Genomic DNA, 19,771 nt, shown 5'->3' on the forward strand with positions numbered 1-19,771 from the left:
TTAGTTAGCTGGCTTCTTTCAGTGGAAGTGGCTCTGAATCTCATGAAGGTCCCTGTAGCCAATGCTTGGTCAGGACCCATGGGTTAAAACACCTAAAAGGTGTTTGGTTGTCTTTTGGCCTCCCTTCTGGGGCTGCAAGAAGAAACCTCAGAGGGGAGGAAGAGTCAAATAACCAGAGGCGTCCCATTTCCTCTTTTTCCCTCAAACCCGGGGTCAGTAATTCTTCCTCTAACATTTAATATGTCTTCTCTTGTTCCATTCTGCAGCAGGACTTTCAACTCTAGAGACATTGCTGATTTATTCCCACAAGGTTGCGGCCTCTCTGCCCAGGTGGTTTTACTGTCACCTAAGTAACCTGTCACTGCCTCTGAGGGCACCTGGGATCTCTAAGCTGCCATTCCCCAGTCCTGAGCTCTTCCTCTAGGCTTCCCCACTGCCTTTCCTTCCCTCCTTCCCATCACACCAGCATCCTCAGGAAGTTAGTTTCAAGAAAGGAATCACCAGGGAATATCAGAACATGAGAGAAGTTAAAAGTACATTGTGCCCTAACCAGGTTTGCCCAGGTTAACTCAAAGATCTGACCTTTGCTAGTCTTTCTAGTTCCACCTCTCAGCTTGACCCCAGGTAATTTTTTTTTTATACTTCTTACATGGCTACTTTTTTTTTTTTTTAAATTTTTTTTCAACGTTTTTTATTTATTTTTGGGACAGAGAGAGACAGAGCATGAACGGGGGAGGGGCAGAGAGAGAGGGAGACACAGAATCGGAAACAGGCTCCAGGCTCCGAGCCATCAGCCCAGAGCCCGACGCGGGGCTCGAACTCACGGACCGCGAGATCGTGACCTGGCTGAAGTCGGACGCTTAACCGACTGTGCCACCCAGGCGCCCCTACATGGCTACTTTTGAGAAGAAAATAATTTGTTACTACTATCATTATTTTCTAATTAATATTAAAAATTATCTGACTATGCATTTCCTACCACTTACATATTATACTTTCGCGTGTATTTTATTTGGTCACAACAATAACCCTAAAATACACAGAAATTATTAGGCCTGTTATGAGAGAATTAAGATTCTACGAATGTGAACAGTTTGCTTAAGACCATATTTCTAGAAAGGGTGGTAGAACCTGTCCAAACATACAGTTTTTCCCTATTTACCTTCCCACCGTCATTATCACCAAACCATATGGGTGGCATGGAACGTAACTGTTCCTGGGTTCATTGTCTGCGTGGGTGCTAAGACACATGTTAACATGTGGAACTGAGGCCAACTAGGGTTGATCAACTCCCCTATGTGAAGGAGAGGAAATGGGGTACAGTGATACTGTGACTTGCTTAAGGACAGCCAGCTAGCTATATTCCAGGAAATTCTGTGAGTGTTCCTGGTATCTTCCCTCAGTGTGTTTGCACACAGCAGAATTCTTCTTTGACTCTGAATCCAACTGTTTCAGGGAGGGGTTATTTGTCTTTTGCTTGTTTATTTGCCAGATCCCATGGTTTTATTAGATCGAACCATTATTTTTAAACCCCAACTGTGTGTCCCTAGTTGCTAGGAACATGTTGGTGAACAGGATATCATGGCTCCTGCTGCTTTGAAGCTTCTCGTGAAGCTGGAGAAAGCAAGCATATGGATGAATTATTTCAGGGCAAGATAAAAACAATCAGTTCTGTAAAACAGGGTAATAGGATAGAGATGCTGATGGGACAGGTTGAGCAGGGCAGAATTCTCTGAAAAGAGATGACTTTGAGCTGAATTAGAGATGAGAGCCATGTGAAGGAAGACCTAGGAGAGAACGTTCCAAGCAAAAGGAATAGCAGTTGCAAAGGTCCTAAGGCAAAAATGAAGCTGTTTATGTGCAAGAAACAGAAATGAGAGCACTGTAGCTGAGGTATTGGTGGGCCTTCAGGTCAGGGAGGTAAGGCAAGAGCCAGATGGTTTAGGGCCTAATAAAACCACTAATGAGTGAGAATCTTTTTTTCTTTCTTTTTTAAAAGTTTATTTATTTTGAAAGAGAGAGCGAGCACAAGCTGGGGAGGGACAGAGAGAGGGGGAGACAGAATCCCAAGTAGGTTCCATGCTATTAGCATAGAGCCCCATGCTCACAAACTGTGAGATCATGAACTGAGCTGAGCTCAAGAGTTGGACACTTAACCAACTGCGCCACCCAGGCTCCCCTATAATTTTTTTTTTTCTAAGTGCAGTGAAAAGCTACAGAGAGCTTATGGGTAAGAGAGTACATGGTTGGTAGACATTTAATTTTTTTTATAACATTTATTTTTGAGAGACAGAGCATGAGCAGGGGAGGGGCAGAGAGAGGGGGAGACACAGAATCTGAAGCAGGCTCTGAGCTCTGAACTGTCAGCATAGAGCCTGACGCGGGGCTTGAACTCACAAACCACCAGATCATGACCTGAGCTGAAGTCAGACACTCAACCGACTGAGCCACCCAGGCACCCCGTGGTTGACAGACATTTAGAAAAAATAATCTGTGTTATCTGAAGACTGGACTGCAAGGGGACAAGAGTAGAATCAGGGAAGTCAGTAAGGGGGTTTTTGCCATGGGCAAGAGGTAGTGGGGATTTAGATCTGGGTGTTAATAATCATTGTGGAAGAAAAATAAATCAAATCTTGGTAATGTTAAGTGTGAGGGGCCTAGTGCATTTGCAAGGAGGCAGATGAATCCATGGGTCTGGAACTCAGAAGAAGGATCTATCAGCTCTGGGAGAATTTGAGCATGGATGGCATTGAAATCCCTGGCACTGGATAAAATACCCTAGAATGTGCAACTAGAGTAGGCAGGAGACCTGGGAGCAGGCCTTGCTGTGCTGTGACATTTAAGGGTGTAGTAAAAGGGAAGAAGCCAGGAGTGAAATAGGAGAAGGTTGTTGTCCCATTAGCCAAGAAAGCGTTTTTCAAGGAGGCAGAGCTCCCTTGTTGGATTTGCTTCTGAGAGATTGAGTAATAGGACAGAAAAATGATTGGATTTTACAAGATGGATTTGTATATGACCTTGAAAAGCAGTTTCATTGGAGTGGTAGAGACTCAAGCCTGATTGAAGGCTTGGAAAAGGGGAGAGTGCTACTGGAAAGGAGAGAGAAAGCTGGAGGAGCATGTCAGCTGAAGGCTGGTGTGTTTAGGATGAGGAGTGCTCCTGCAGTTTTAGAGAAGTGAGGGAAAACCCAGTGGTTGAGGAGATATGGAAAAATTTCAGGAATTAAAATTTAGCAGAGTCCAGAGAAATGATATCTAAAACACAGCCTCCAGTAGATGGATTTCTTTAGAAATATTTAGAAAATGTTCATTCAGAAAAGGTAGTCAACTGGTAAAAGGATGTTAGTCTTTGTAGTGGTTATTTAAAAGCTGGCAGAATAAGGCTTCCTCATGGGACAAGTCCCTACCCTGAGGAGAAATGACTGGGAGTCGAATCCAAATTGAGCAGGGTGGCAACACAGACACGAAAGAAGGAGAAGGTCCAGACCAACGTGGAGGTGGAGGACAGAGGCTGGAAATCCCAGGAAGCAAGGCTCACATAAAAATGAGCCACAGGCAGTATCAGGCAAGGTCAAATCCCACACAAAGTTATTATTAGGAAAAGGAGAATAAAGAGCTGAATAACAGCTCTGTGGACAATGAGGGCATCCCAGGAACCTACAATTTCAAAACAAGCTGAAAAATACTAAGAAAATGACGCAAGTCGTGAAAGACCAACACAATCAGAATTTTAAAGCCTCGGAAATAAGGCGACAGAACTCAGAATAGAATGAGAAATAAAAGAAAAAGTCATTTCAGAACTGAAGACAAACCAGAAGCAGCACAAGAGATGCTATCAGAAGAGAAACAAGGTAAAAAGAGGAAGATTTCAAACATTAAGAAGAAATGCACAAGAGATAAAAAGGATTTGAGAAAAAGTGACCGATATTGAAGGCAAAGGAAAGTGAATGTATGGTAGTTGGGAGTACCTGAAGGAAACCAAAGCAAGGAAAGAGAACAAATGGTAAAGACTAGTTTAAGACAACTTGTTGGAAATAAAAGATTTGACACTTTATTGGAAAGAAGATATCATATGCTTGAGAATGTCAACCTGGAGAAACCAACACGAAGATAAATTCTACAAAAACAGAAAATTATTTGGGTATATAGCAAAAGAAAGCACATGACTTACAAGAGGAAGAAAATTAGAATGTCTTCAGACTTCTCTATAGCAGTGCTTGATGCCAGAAAAAAACAGAGTAATATATTTAGGATTATCGAGGAAAGACAAAGCCAAGAATTTTGCGTCCAGAAAAACCATGCCACCAAATTTTCCAACTCTCCAGACACTAACTTATTTTTTTATGATTAATTCTGGTGGTAACTACTGGAATTAGAGTCAGATTCTAAGGGTTGAAGGGCCCAGTCCCACAAGGCTGCCCTCACTTCAGACTTGAGTCACAAGCCCTGAGTTGGCTAGGGTACCCATACTTCTGTCTGACTTGACTACAAAGTCAGAGGCTCCCACACACCCTTCTTCCCCTTTCTGAATTTGCTAGAACAGCTCACAAAACTCAGAGAAACATTTACTTAGGTTTACTAGTTTGTTATAAAGTATATGACAAAGGATACATACAGATGAACAGGCAGATGAAGGGGTGTATAAGGGCGAGGCCCAGAAGGGTCCTGTGTGTAAGTGCTTCTGTCCTGACGGAGTTGGGGTGTGCCACCCTCCCAGCATGTGGATGTGTTTACCAGCCTGGAAGCTCTCCAAACCCTGTAATGTAGGAGTTTCTATGGAGGCTTCATTGCTATGGTGTGATTGATGACATCCTTGGCCATTGACTAGCTCGGTCTCCAGCCCCTGTACCCTCCCCTGAGGTCTGTGTGGAGGTGGGGAGGGGTGGGATGGGATTGAAAGTTGCAACCCTCTAACCATGCCTTGGTCTTTCCTGTGATCAGCTCCCATCCGGTAGGTATTCTGGGGGCCCCCAGCCACCAGTCATCTTATTTAAATACAAAAAGACTTCTATCACTCCAGAGATTCCAGGGGTCTTAGAAGCTCTTGTGTCAGGAACCAGGGACCAAGACCTAATACTGTGTAACAAAAGATGTTCCTATCAGTCAGGAAATCACAGGGGTTTTAGGAGCTCTGCCAGGAACCAGGGACAGACCAGATATATGTATCTTTTTATGACACAATATCACAAGTTCAGACAGAGAAACAAAAAAGAAAGGAAACATTGATCATTTCTTCATTCTTTGGTTAACCAAGAGAAACTCCCCCATGAAAATGTTTGGTTACTCTGAGGTTGAATATGTAAAGGAAAGGCAGGATAAATGTTTGATTTCTTTTCCTCCTTTATTTATACTAGTTTTCAAAATAAATTGATTACCTATGGTGACCAATTAGGATTTTTTTCAATATAATTATGAATTCATAAATTTAATTCCCTCTGTGGCTTTCATTCCATTGCAGTTATTATTCTTATTGACCCTCAACTTTGGCCAGTAGATGCCTTTTCAAGTTGGATCTTGTGCCCTTAGGATGTGATTGATTCTTGACATAATTTTTGGTACTCTCCAAAACGATTAATGTGAATTTATTTTTTTTTTCTGAATTTCTATTTTAAATGAAAATATGTTAGAGCTGGAAAGCAAGTTTCTTCTTCAAACACTCCTGGATTAATTGTCATTGAACGTGGAAAGGTGATTCCATGTGACTTTTGCTGGGATTTTTTCTTCCTAGGAATAGGAGGCATCGCCAGCATGCCGCCACTCACAGCTGTTGCTCCGGTGCCAATGGGATCCATTCCAGTTGTCGGAATGTCTCCACCTCTAGTATCTTCTGTTCCTACAGCAGCAGTGCCTCCCCTGGCTAACGGGGCTCCCCCTGTTATACAACCTCTACCCGCATTTGCTCATCCTGGTATGTGACCTGCTGAATCCACAGACTGACTTTTTACAACTTGTGTTTTACTCTTCGCTCTTGTTAAATCTGTCATCACTCTCCGATTACATTTGAATGGCATTTTATTCCAGAGGAAGATATCTTCCTTTTTTTTACATTTAATATCTCACTTTTTCCCAACACTGAATAGGATGTGTTAGGCTAGAGAGAGGTAACGGAGAATGAAATTATGGAGCTCTGGTACCATTATGGACAAAGGTGAACTCAACAGCTAAAACCAAGAGCATAATTTCCTTTCAAGGGCTTGACAGGAGTGACTCAAGTTCGATCAGTAGTAGTTGAACATTTTCTCTTCCCGTGTGTCAGTTACTACTTTTCTTCAGCTGCTATGAATTGCTAATAAGTAAGCCATTCCCTTAGGAGAATGGGGAGGAAAAAAAGAACACAGCTATTTCTTTTTTTTTTTTTTTTTTTTTTTGAGGAGGTGGAGTGAATCAGGAGGAAGGGGGAAGGAAGTTGATTAAATGGCTAAATACATTAAAGACGGAGTATTACCTGCTTGCTTCATTGATAGAAAGGATTAAAAAGTTCCTGGTGTAGTTAATTTCATTTTGAGACTTTATTTGAAGTCTTTTTCCCTTTAGTGAAAAGAAAGCATAAACTGTAGATGTGGTCTACACATCTAATGAATTCTTATCCGGGGGTAAAGTATTTTTTTAAAAAAGTACTTGGGATATGTCTGTGTAATTTCAGTAGCGATGATGGCCTGGATTTTAGCCATGGGTAATGATTATGTTTGAATGGTTATTTCTCTGCCCAGTTCCCTGGATTTATTCCATCTGTCAAGATCTGTCTGTAAGTTATAGCTAAAGAATCTAAAGGCAGCACTTTTTTTTTTCTTTTTTTAAGATTTTCTTGTCCCATGTAGTTTACCTTTCATATGTGGCCATGGCTATAGACGTGATGGCAGCTGTAAAAGTTGTTGCAGTTACTTTTCAAGTAGCATCTGTGAATGCATGTGCTCTGTCTTGTTTTCTTTTGGGCTTAATAGCAAATGTTGCAAGACAATAGGCCAGGAGGTGGGGAATGTGGCTGAGACTCAGCGTATTTTCCTGGCACCCAGCTAACCAGCCCTAATGGGAATCAGACACAAAGGCTGACCCTCCCTAGCATCCCATGTTATCTGGCCGGGACTGCAAGGCTGGGACCTTTTGTTTCTTTCATCTGGACCTAATACTTCTGCTCCTTTAGCACAGTTAAGAAAATGCCATCCTATGTATTTAAGCTGTTGCTTCTTTAACTATGGGAACAGATCCCGTAAGATGTGATACAGGGGCATCTGGGTGGCTAAGTTGGTTAAGCGGCCAACTCTTGGTTTTGGCTCATGATTTCACAGTTTGTGGGTTCAAGCCCTGTGTTGGGCTCTGCGCTAACATTGAGGAGCCTTCTTGGGATTCTCTCTCTACCCTTCCCTGCTTGTGTGCTCTCTCCTCTCTCTCTCTCAAAATAAATAAATAAATAAATAAATAAATAAATAAATAAATAAATTTACAAAAAAAAAAGATGTGATATGAAACTTTTAACAAAGAGTTATGGATTGTAAACATTACTACTTAGTAAGGTGATTTTCAGTAGGAATGAGTAAATCTAGAAAAATTTTTGGCAAGGGGCAGGGAGTGGAGGAAATCACTCTTTTTGAGTCCAGGGTAGTAAGGGAGGAATAATTTCTGCCTCAGATTTGGTGAGTATATATTTTAATTTTCACTAATAGGAAAATGTTTCTTTTCTTTGTAGGATTAAAATTATTCACCATTTATTTATTTTTACAGCAGCCACATTGCCAAAGAGCTCTTCCTTCAGTAGATCTGGTCCAGGGTCACAATTAAACACTAAATTACAGAAGGCACAGTCATTTGATGTGGCTAGGTAAGTGTGCTTATTTCTAAATGGGCATTGGATTAAAGCCATTATCTGATTAACATCTAAAACTGAAAGTGAATTAACTATGTTCTTTATTATCTTTTATTTTGTAGGATGCCAATAATTAGTTCTGGATAATGTTACTAGGTTTTATCACTTACATGTTGTAGAGATGACAAAGAACATGACATTTCCTTAAAACACTTTGGGTGTTCTTTTTTTAATAACAAAAACAAATAGCTACTAGTTTTACTAATGTTTAAAAATAATAAAATAGAACTCCAGGTAGGAGGGGGAAATTAACTCTTTTCTATTAACCCTTTACATATTTATAGAAAATTTTATATGAAGATTAGAGCCACAGTTGGCCTTATCTTTTATTCTATCTCAGATAATCTCATGGAATTTGCCCAAGATAACATAGCTCCTAAATGATAGAGCCAGGAGTTTAACTGAATTCTTTCTGATTTTAAGGCATGAGTTCTTACCTGAAAGTTTGCTCTGAAAACTTCAGTTAATGGTGGTACACAGATACTTGTCTTCCGCTCGTTAAGGTTTTATTCCTAAGACTCAGGAACATTGCTGAACATCTACTTGCCAAACACCTTGTTAATCCCATTCCGTGCCCCCAACCACCTGCAGTAGATACCGGCTCAGAATTGTGAATTAGGAAATAAACCCAAAGAAGCGATCATCCTCACTTACAGTTTACATTTTACCACAAGGTAGAACTGAGATTTAAACTCAGATGATCCAACACTGAATTCCCTATTTCTTAGTCTTTCTCCTATACATGCTGAAGTTTTGAGTTTTCTGTGACTCTCCACAAGGGATTTTGAAATCTGCCTTAAAATTGATGTGTGACTGGGGCACCTGGGTGGTTGGTTCAGTTGGTTAAGCATCCCATGACTCTTGATTTCGCCTCAGGGCATGATCTCACGACTTGTGGGTTCAAGGCCCCCGACCCCCCACCCAGGCTCTGCCCTGATAGTGCGGAGCCTACTTGGGCTTTTCTCTCTCTCTGCCCCTCCCTCTCTCTCTCAATATAAATAAACAAACTTAAAAAGAAAACATTAAAAAATTGATTTGTGCCATAAGAATGAATAAGTAATCAGTATTAGCAAACAGTAATGTTATTAAGGCAACTGGTTGTGGGGGGGGTCAGATTGGTAGTCATCTTTTTAGTAATTTCAATTTCCAGCAAATTTTTAGAATGTGGCATCTAATTTTTGGTTACCTGCTAATGAGTTTTTAGTCCCTTTAAGTTTTCAGGGAAGTCTCGGCAGAAAACTATGACTTGATAAGTGTAATCTGGGGCAGCTTCTGTGTGCAACACCCTATATTCCTGGGGTGGAGGAGAAAGATAATTAGCTTTTGACAAATAGGCAAGAGTTGGAATCAGCATAAATTAGTTAGTTTAAAATGAGAGGGCTGTTGCAGAAGTACTCACAGCAGAATCGACCTTGGTAAGTGTTTTTTATTAAGAAATTTATAATAGTTGAAAACGTGACTGTAATTAGGTACTCTTAAAGTGCTTGGGAGCCGTTTCCAATGCATTATGAAGTATATGTTGTTAAGTATAAGTGCATAGGTACATGTAAATGATGACTGAGAGGTTCAATTTATGATTAAAACTTTGCTTTTACATATGAGGAATAGATATCTTTGTTGAAATGAAAGGAAATTGCAAATGGGGTATTAGTTACAATCTGTTCTGGAAGTGAAATGCCATTGAGAGCTTAGCCATTGTGTTTAAATTGCCCTATTTAGACACCAGGCTCTTAACAAGCCATAGGTACCAATGTGATACTTAACGCGGGAACAACTCTGAGGACCTCATCACTAAGGAGCTGTAGACCCAGTTGACTCCTGGCAGGGGTTTTCTTGGGTCAGGCTTGCTGCACATTGGCAAGAAAAGGTCAGCACTTGATTGCACTTAAAGAAAGCAAAGCCCCTTCCATTACCGCCCCACTGATTTGCCGTGACCCTGGAAATGTTCTGTTCTCTCTGGGCAACTCTCCATTTGTGGGAATTTAAACTTCCCAGAATGAAATGATTTCCCTTCATTAAGAACTATATCCTGTCTTTTGCTGAATAGAAAGTTACACATGTTAAAGAATTAATACCATTAAAGGCAGCTACCTGTTTGCTAGCAGCATTGCTTTTTGAGCTGAAAGAGAACTGTTCTAGAAGTTAGGAAAAGCCTGGACATTTTTGTATCATTTTAGATCCAAAGAGGTCTTTCTGTATTTTGTAGAGGCTTCCAGTTATTAAATTGTGTGTATAACTTGGAACAGCCACTTTATTGTGTTTACCCTTGATTCTGGAAAAATAATGAGCATGTCTGTTTTGAGAGAAATGTTTATAACCTTAAAATATGGAAATACTCATTACAGAAAATTCAGAAGTAATGATTAGAAAGCTAATAAAATGTTAAAGCTGGTTTTCTCGGGAAGTTCGTAGTTTACTGGTGTTAAAAGAATGTAAATATGTTCTTCACTGTTCATCCTTTTACCCCTCCTTCCTCTTCCCCACAGTGCCCCTCCCGCGGCAGAATGGGCTGTCCCTCAGTCATCCAGACTGAAATACAGACAGTTATTCAATAGTCATGACAAAACTATGAGTGGACACTTAACAGGTATTTGCAAATGAGAATTAATTTTGTGAAATATGATTTTTATTCCAAATCCAAATTGCTTCCAGATGTTGGGCCAAAGATATTTTCCAAATGCCTTTCTCTATTTGCTTTTTTCTAAACAAGGTTTTCATTGTCCTTCTTATGTTAAGTTCTCATCTACTGATAATGCCACAGTGCCTAAGGCTTTGACCCCGTTGCTTCTTGGTAAATGGAACATAGACCAAGGATCTTTCTGCACAGTGGATCCCACCAGTACGCAAATCAAAGCACTCTCGCACAGAAGCACTGCTGTAAACCAAAACTGGTTCAGGTTCTGAAGTTCAACTTAGTAGATGAACTTGAAACTGTCTACTCAAAGAGTCAGCATTCAAGGCAGTATGCAGGGTGGAAGTAAGTGGCTGGTGAGTTTGGCACCTGGCTCTGCCACTAACTAGCTGGAGGTCACTTTTCCTATTTAGATCTCATTCCTTGTACAAGGGGCCAGAGTTAAGTTATATGAACTCCGTGGGTTTAAAGATAAAAAAAAGATTCTGTTATTTACATCAGAAGGATAGAAAGGATTTTAGGATACTCTCCACAAACCTTTCTACAGCCTCCAGGCTCCAAGCTGTCGGCACAGAACCTGACACAGGGCTCGAACCCACAGACCATGAGATCATGACCTGAGTCGAAGTCAGAAGCTTAATCAACTGAGCCACCCAGGGGTCCCTCCAGAAACGTTTCTAATGAGAGTTAAACACTTAAAATTGATTAGAGAATTATAAAGAAAATTGTAATTTTAATAAAGGAAAATAGAGACATCTGATACAAACTTTGAGAAAGAAAAAAATGTGACTGTCCTCTAACAAATACAGAAGGAAGGCGAGAGAGTTAATTTGCCTGAAGTAGAGACACACTGGTATATAACACAAAATTTAAAGTTCTGATTCTATCTTACTATATTACAATTGCAATTTTTACTTCGAAAAGAAAAATTCATCTGTTAAAAAATTTCAGGGTTCAGTGAGATTTGGAAGGGTCTCATCTAATCTTGAGCCTTATCCCTCATAAAGTGTCTCACAGTTTTCTCAAATAAGGATATATGTATATCTGTGGGGGGGGGTGCAAATTGTAGTTAAACACAAATATTCTAAATGCCACGCTCACTCTCTGCTAAAACAGTACCTGTCATTTTTATACATGGCATGAGAAACCAGTCCAGCTCATCCAAGCACTGAAGGAATATTCAATAGTGATAGTTTTAAGTATAATGCAACATGGTTTATTTCACACCAGGGCTCCAAACAGACCCAGAACTGCATTGTCCGTAAATCTGAAAACAGTTTTTCAGGGCATTGTTGGTGTATGCTGTGAATGAGTTAGGTAGTATTCAGATGTGACATTGATGTGGAAATTCTTTCTTGGGAGGATTTGTATTTTATGACTGAAGCGCGGTGTCTTCATTCCAAAGATGACGACCCAGTCACTCGAATATTTAGAACTTTTAATATCTGAGACAAACAGTAAAATTTGAAATATACGAGGAAGAGCAGATTTGTGTTAATGTTCATCTACATACTTACTACTGTCTTGTCCTGGAAAGAATTCATTTTTATTTATTTATTTATTTATTTATTTATTTATTTATTTATTTATTTATTTATTTATTTTAACGTTTATTTATTTTTGAGACAGAGAGAGACAGAGCATGAATGGGGGAGGGTCAGAGAGAGGGAGACACAGAATCCGAAACAGGCTCCAGCTGTCAGCACAGAGCCTGACGCGGGGCCTGAACCCACAGACCCCGAGATCATGATCTGAGCTGAAGTCGGACATTTAACCGACTGAGCCACCCAGGCGCCCGTGTCCTGGAAAGAATTTAAAATGGGAATTTTATCTTCAAGCTAGATCTTTGTATAGTCGTGTAAAATAGATTTATTACAGTAAACTTAAAAATAATAAGTGAAAGAAATTTGTTTTCCCTTTATGAGGAATCAATATAGGCTGTGTTTTAGACTAAATAAGACTGGATGGAAGCAGACCCGGTTTGTTGTGATGGATGAAATACAAAGATAATTGTCATGATCACAGCTATGAAAATAATGATTTGAGTCCTGAACCCCAAAGCAGTTACTCGTTCAGTTTAAGGATAAGAAGACTATCAAGAAACTTGAGAAGAGGTCCCAGATCATAGAGGCCCAAATGAAATATATAATTTAATATTCTTAATCTCATGTTTTTCTTCTCTAGTAGTTTTGTTTTGTGTGTGTGGATTCTTGTTTTGAAGGAGTTAAAAAGCAATTTTACAACTTACATGTAATTAGAATTTTTAAATCTAATGCAGTAGTTCTCAGCCTTGCAGTTGTGACATCCTAATGTTATGAACACCAGTTAAACTATAGGATTTGTGGAAAATTTATGTTTTAATATTAATTAGAGTAGGATGTAGGTCATCCTTAGACAGTGACTTCCACCCGCTTGCATTCACCTGTGTTTTGGAGTGGAGTGGAATTATAGTTAGCACTCCCAGGATTGTGCGTAACCTGCAGCTTAGCAGATCTGTGCTGTAGCCTGTGTTAATATACTGTTGTTAATGCCCATTGTTAATATACTGTTGGTGGTGGTTAGAGGGATTGCTGATTGCTGCTGTGTTTTATTTTCACATACTTCTTTTGGATGCTACCAATTTTTCTTTTTTTTTTTTTAAATGTTTATTTATTTTTGAGAGAGAGATTGACAGAGTGTGAGCAGGGGAAGGGTAGAGAGAGAGAGAGACAGAATCTGAAGCAGGCTCCAGGCTCTGAGCTGTCAGTGCAGAGCCTGATGCAGGGCTCAAACTCACAAACCGCGAGATCATGACCTGAGCTGAAGTCGGACGCTCAACCAACTGAGCCACCCAGGTGCCCCATGGATGCTACCAATTTCTGGCTTCATCTGTAAGAGTATGTTGTGGGCATAAGAATGCCATTGATTGATCCTAAGCAGAAGAAAGTGAGGCTGTGTGAGCTCATGATAGGAGCTTGTCCACCATGGGAAGTGAAGCTAATCTAGCAGTGGCACAATTTACCCCCCTGGGCTGATTTAGCTGATACACCTGCTTAGGTGGACACCCCCTTGTTCCTTCACAACTGGATGTGTATGCTATTACACGCTCTTAAAAGAGACAATCTTATAAAATAGAGAGGGCCCATTCTATAATTAAGTTTCTATGTGTAGCTATAGAATTCTAACAACTTCATCAATGCTAGCCTTCTCCTCAAAGAGGAATTTTCTTATCTTGCATTCTGAACCAATGAACGTGCTACTTGGTTATTCATATATTAATCACAAAAGCTAAAGTCTTAGTCATTGTTTGTGATAAATTAACTTCATTTAATTATCTGGGGCACGTGGGTGGCTCAGTCATTTAAACTTCGTTTCATTTCTCTGTCCTTTCCATGCATGCTTCCCTATGCAAACATGGATGCCCATGTAGGGTTTAGGAACTTGGGATTTCTGTTTATCCCCATAATGTTTCCATATAAGCCAGTACTACAAAACTGGTATCTTTTTATGGATGTAGGCTTCCACAGGATAGTTCTCTGTACTCAGAGTTCAATTTTATGCTGTTCTGTTATGATAAGAGGCCATCTTAGGTGTTGGTGGTCTATTTTGATGCTTCATAACCTTGTCTTAGGACATATAGAGTCAAGTATGAGAATCACAAAAGACAATTGTGGCCTTCTAGTATGGTATTTAACAAACTTTTTCTGTAAAGAGCAAAATCAGAAACATGTTAGGCTTGCATTTTAGTCTGTCACAACTACTCAACTTTGCCATTGTAGTACAAAAGTAGCCATATTGTCATGCTTAAGTGAATGGGCATGGCAGTGTTTCAATAAAATTTTATTTACAAAAACAGATGGTGGACCAGATTTGGCCTGTGGGCTGTGGTTTACCAATCCCTGTTCTAGATCATTTCCCTCACTTCAGAGAGGAAGGAACTTCCTCTTAGAGAGTGAAAGTACTTTTGTTAATGTCATATGTCATTAGGGAGTAGGAAGAGTCAGGACTGGCATCCAAATCTCCTGATATACATCGAGGTCCAGGACCAGTTCTTTTTTTTTGTTTATTATTCCATTTTTAAAATATAATTTATTGCCAAGTTGGCTAGCAGGCAGGGTGTACAGTGTGCTCTTGGTTTTGGGAGTAGATTCCTATGATTCATCGCTTACATACAACACCCATGCTCATCCCAAGTGCCCTCCTCAATGCCCATCACCCATTTTCCTCTCTTCCCCACCCCACCTCCATCAACCCTCAGTATTGGGAGTAGGTGAAATACTAACTTACTTTTATATAGTTCTGAAGTGGAGAGGATTGTTACAAGCATAAATTAAAGCATTCACTAAAGTTTTGCTAATTTCATGTTCCAGCATGCTAAGTACAGTATTAAAGACTAAACAAAATGATCAGTGTACTTTCCTCATATCCCACAGAACTTTTTAGAGCTTTCACATTAATTCAGTAAAGATTGCTTCTTAGATTGTATTCTTAGATACTCTCAGTACACGTGCACACACACGTACACAAGCGCGCGCGCGCACACACACACACACACACACACTCTCATCCAGCAGGAATGTGTACATCTGTTTTGCCAAAACTTAGAATGCTCACTATTCTAAAAAAGAAAAAAAGCCCCAAACTGAAAACTACCTGAATGCCCATCAACAGAATGATACATAGATTATTACATATTCACAAAATGATACACCACACAGCAGTTAGGGTTAATGTTCTGCAACGTTGAGTAAAATAGGCCAGACTTAACAAGGTCACACTGTACTGTTAGAAGTTAGGCCTCACTTGGTCGAAGGGATGATTAGAAGGCAGCTGGAGAAGGCTTCTGGGGCGCTGTTTCATAATTGGGTATGGTTTAGTTGGCCGTTTTGAATTTGGAAAATTAAGCTGTAAACCTGTGCACATGTAAAAATACATATGTATATGTTCATGTGTGCTTTTCTGCCTATATTTTATATGTAAAAAGAATATTGTCTGTAATATTAACTACCATTAAGTAAGCACTTTCTATGTGCTAGCATTATGCTAAGTTCTGTGTTACAGTTTCTTATTTGATGAAGCACAGTCTTGTAAATCTGAAAAGGACCTCTGAAATGAGAAAATTTGGTCCATGGGGCGCCTGGGTGGCTCAGTTGGTTATGCATCTGACTTGGGTTCAGATCATGACCTCACAGTTTGTGAGCTCGAGCTCACTGGGCTGTCTCCTGTCAGCACAGTGATCCTCTGTCTCCCTCTCTCTCTGCCCCTCCCCCATTCTCAAAAATAAATAAATAAACATTTAAAAAAAAGAAAAAAGAAAGCAAACTCGGTCCGATTAGTAAGGAAACTGCCTGCCGGCCCCAAGTCACATGGCAAGTTCTCGGGCACTTTGTGTGCTGACACATTGGGGTGATTCTCAGAGGTCCCTAACCACTATTGCTTGCTGTGTAAAAACACATCCATTTTTGTGGCTTTGATGAGGTGCCAATTTGAAAAATGAAATAGCTAAAAGCAAAAATCTATACACAGCAATCTTGCCAATATAATGGTTTAGAATTCCTTGGTCCGTTGTTGGTTGTCCTGGGACCACACCTTGTGAGTCAGTGATAGTAGAAGACATATTTGTCTCTCTCTCCCTAACACTGGTTTATTTTAACACTCAGAATTTCCCACTGTAGACTTCATCTGATATCTAAGGCTAGTTTCATGCCAGAGGTGCAGATATTTACAAGTATTTTAAGAAATGAGAACTGATTTTGAGAGCAGAGTTGGAATTCCGGGAATTCTTTATTGCTAACATCAGAAATGGTTGTGATATTAGACTTGAGCAAGTCACTTTTTTTTTTTTTTTAAGACTGTGTAATAAAATGGTTACAAGAGTTGTTCTTTCTAAGGTCCCTTCCTTCTCTAAGATTCTCTGAATCTTCTCTAAATGTGTCTGATAGTAGTCATGGTGGAGACAGCAGGCGGTGGGAGAAGATACTGAATTTAGAGGCCTTAAGTTTTGTAAATAGAAGCCTGATACAAATAGAGATGGTAGTCTGGACAAAAGGGCAGGTTGTATTTTGAAACTAATCTTTTACATACTCTTTTTTCATTAAGCATTGATTTAACAAGAATTTATTGAGTATGTTCCAGATGCTGTGCTGTGCTTTGTGTTTTTTCCCCTTTTCATTGGCGCTTAATTTCCTTTTGAAAAAGCCCCTTGGGTAATAGCAAATATTGTTCAAAGCACTGTGATTGCAAGAGATTGCAGAGTGCTTAAGTGCACAACACTGGTCTTCCTGGACAGTGAAGATTTGCTGATTCATCTTTATATTTTTTTTCCCCCGGATTCTGTTTAGGTCCCCAAGCAAGAACTATTCTTATGCAATCAAGTTTACCACAGGCTCAGCTGGCTTCAATTTGGTAAGGAATGAAAAGTTCCTTGGTTTGTATAAAGTGGCTTACATTGGTATGGCTTAATGGGTCTTCAGATTGATACGATTATTTATAGATGGGGACATAGGGATTGTGCTTAATTTTCCAATCAGCTGTGATGATTACCTCTCTTTTCCCCCTTTTTGATTTTGAAAAATACAAAACCAGAGAGATTAATGAATGCTCAAGAACTCCTAACACAGTTTAAGTAAGTCTCAACTTGTGTCTGCCCTGGTTCTCCCCTCCTCCTTCCTGGTTATTTTAAGTCAGATCTCAGTGATTATATCATTTTCATCTGCAGATATTTCAGCCTGTATCTCCAAAAGGGATTTTTTTTTTAAGAGGACTATAATATCAGTAGTCGAATAAAAAATTTTCAATAGTAATTCTTATTAAGTTAATCAGGTAGTGTTCAAATTCCTTAGGTTGACTTGTGATTTTTTTGTAGTTGATTGGTTCAAACCAGATGTAAATAAATCTATATTTTGCATCAACTCATTGACACGTTTAAGTGTTCTAAAAACTTCCCCTTGTTCTCCACCCTCACCCCCGAAAAGAAAAACCTGGATATTTTGTCCTATAGTTTCTCCACTCTAACTTCTGATGGTTGCATCCTTGTGTTAATTTATTCCTGTGAGTAGATTGGTCATTGGATCTAGAGCAAGGTTTCTCCACTTAACACTGTTGGCCATTTGGGCCCCATACTTTTTTGTTGTCGGGAGCTGTTCTGTGTATTATAGGTTGTTCAGTAGCCTCTCTGGTCTCTACCTACTAGATGCCAGTAACATGACCCCCATCCCCAGGTGTGACAAAGATGTCTCCATATACTGACAAATGTCCCTGGGATACAAAATCATCCCACTCATGAGAACCACTCATCAAATTCAAGTTCGATTTTTTTTTTTTTTTTTTTGCAAGACTACATGAGAGATATTACTGTGTACTTCCACTGGGGGGAGGAGGGAGGGCACATAAATGTCTCTGGCTATTTTGTAATGATTTTTAATAGCTTGAATTGCTTTAATTGTTTACATGCGAGGTTCATGATTTTGCCGTAGGGCCCATTGATATGGTTGCTTCATAAGTGGTCACGCTCTAGTGCTAGTCCCTTCACCGATCCTGGTTCCTTCTGCTTTGTGTTAAAGGATCTTCCTTTTGCAATCGAATAATAATGGACCAGTTAATAAACACAATAGACCAGTTAATACGACACATCCAGATCTCTTTAAGTCTGGGTATGTGCCAGTATCCTAGGGCCCTCTGAAATATAAACTTGAGATCTAACATTTATGGAGGTTGACTGGCAGTTTATTAGGTATGTTTGTGACACTGGAATATATTGAAATGCTTAAGTTTCTCACTTATAACCTGCTCTTTCTGAAAAAAATACTTGAGACTTATCCTGCTAGAGTGTTATTGTATTCCCTTTCTATACAACAAAAAGGTATTTTAATTAAATGTTTACAGCGATTATTTAGGCAAGTAGCGGGGGGGGGGGGGGGGGGGGGGAGAACTCCACTGCCTTCTAATTGAATTTACCCAGGAGTGGCTGGTGATGGGGCATGGGAAGGAGGAGAGGATAAGAAAGAGCTGGCAGGAGCCTGGCATCTGGAAATTACAAAGCTAGAGGGACAGAAAAGAGATCAGTGGCTGCCAGGGGCTGTGGGCAAGGCAAGGGGGTGACTGAGAGACTTGGGGGAATTTTGGGTGGTGATGGAACTATTGCGTGTGGTGTGATACACAACTGACTGAATTCATTTACACAACTGAATCTGTCAAAACTTGCAGAACTGTGCTCTAGAAAGGGCAAATGTCACTGCATGGACATTATACCTTAAAACTGAAAACCAAAACGGCGTATGCCACCTAAGGAAGTTTTAGACTTAAGAGGAGTTTCTTGATTTATGGCCTCAGCAGAGCCGGTTTCCCAATGCAGTATCTGTCCTGTTCTCATTCTGGTGAACAGCTTTGTTGTCTGGCATCCTCTTTTGGTGTTGTTAAGTGAAATCACATTCTTGGACTTGCTGGAAAAATCTGTTCACTGTCATTAACTATTAGGGCATGTCGATTATGGGGAATGGTGGCCGTTGATCTTGAGATTAAGGAGCAGCAAACACCTTGATTCTGAGGCAGAAGGCCATAAGGATCCACCCTTATAGGTCTAGGTCAACCACAGGCCAACTAACCTAAATGGGTGGAACCTGGCCTGCATCTGTTTTTAGAAGGTTTTCCGCTCATTTATTTATGGATCGTCCACGGCTGCTTTCCTGCTGCAAGGGCAGAATTCAGTGTGATAGAGACCGTGTCTTGGAAAGCTTAAATGTTTACTATCTGACCTGATAGTTTGCCGAGCATAGTGTTTAAAGACACATAAAATGTGGGTATGATGCATTTTAAATGGGCTGGCAGGAATTGAGAAAAGCATAATTATAATCATAGTTAACATTTGCTGAATGCCATCCCAACTGTATGGATTGTCTCATTTTTATCTTTCCAACAGTATTATGAAATAGGCACTATTTTTATAAACCGACAAGGCATAGAGAGACTCAATTGGCCTAGAGTCAGAATAAGAAAACAGAACATTTCAATCACTCATGAATAGTAACAAGCATGCATTTTCGTGAAATTAGAAAATAATTAACTTTTTTGAATAGGAATCTTTCTGACATTGATCAAGATGGAAAACTCACAGCAGAAGAATTTATCCTGGCTATGCACCTGATTGATGTAGCGATGTCTGGCCAACCACTGCCACCTGTCCTGCCTCCAGAGTACATTCCGCCTTCCTTTAGGTAAAGAACATTTGGCTCTTATAAGAAACTGTGTGTTTGGTATGTGAATTTCAAACTGGGCTTTGTTGGCTACGTGTATCTTTTGCTCATT

At 39.9% G+C, this 19,771-nt stretch overlaps 1 protein-coding gene across 1 annotated transcript in view; it reads left to right on the top strand.

The window, feature by feature from the left end:
* ITSN1 (intersectin 1) overlaps positions 1-19,771 on the top strand; it is a 218,383-nt gene that overhangs the window by 84,727 nt on the left and 113,885 nt on the right. Inside the window, exons 6-10 of the mRNA XM_047099240.1 lie at positions 5,725-5,904; positions 7,716-7,812; positions 10,344-10,444; positions 16,810-16,873; positions 19,543-19,680. Coding sequence (XP_046955196.1) covers positions 5,725-5,904; positions 7,716-7,812; positions 10,344-10,444; positions 16,810-16,873; positions 19,543-19,680 — 580 coding nt within the window. The remainder of the gene's footprint in view (positions 1-5,724; positions 5,905-7,715; positions 7,813-10,343; positions 10,445-16,809; positions 16,874-19,542; positions 19,681-19,771) is intronic.

This window comes from Lynx rufus, unplaced genomic scaffold, assembly GCF_022079265.1.
Source record: "Lynx rufus isolate CCGP_SWC_20201006 ecotype Redwood Valley unplaced genomic scaffold, mLynRuf1.p SCAF_5, whole genome shotgun sequence".
NCBI lineage: Eukaryota > Metazoa > Chordata > Mammalia > Carnivora > Felidae > Lynx > Lynx rufus.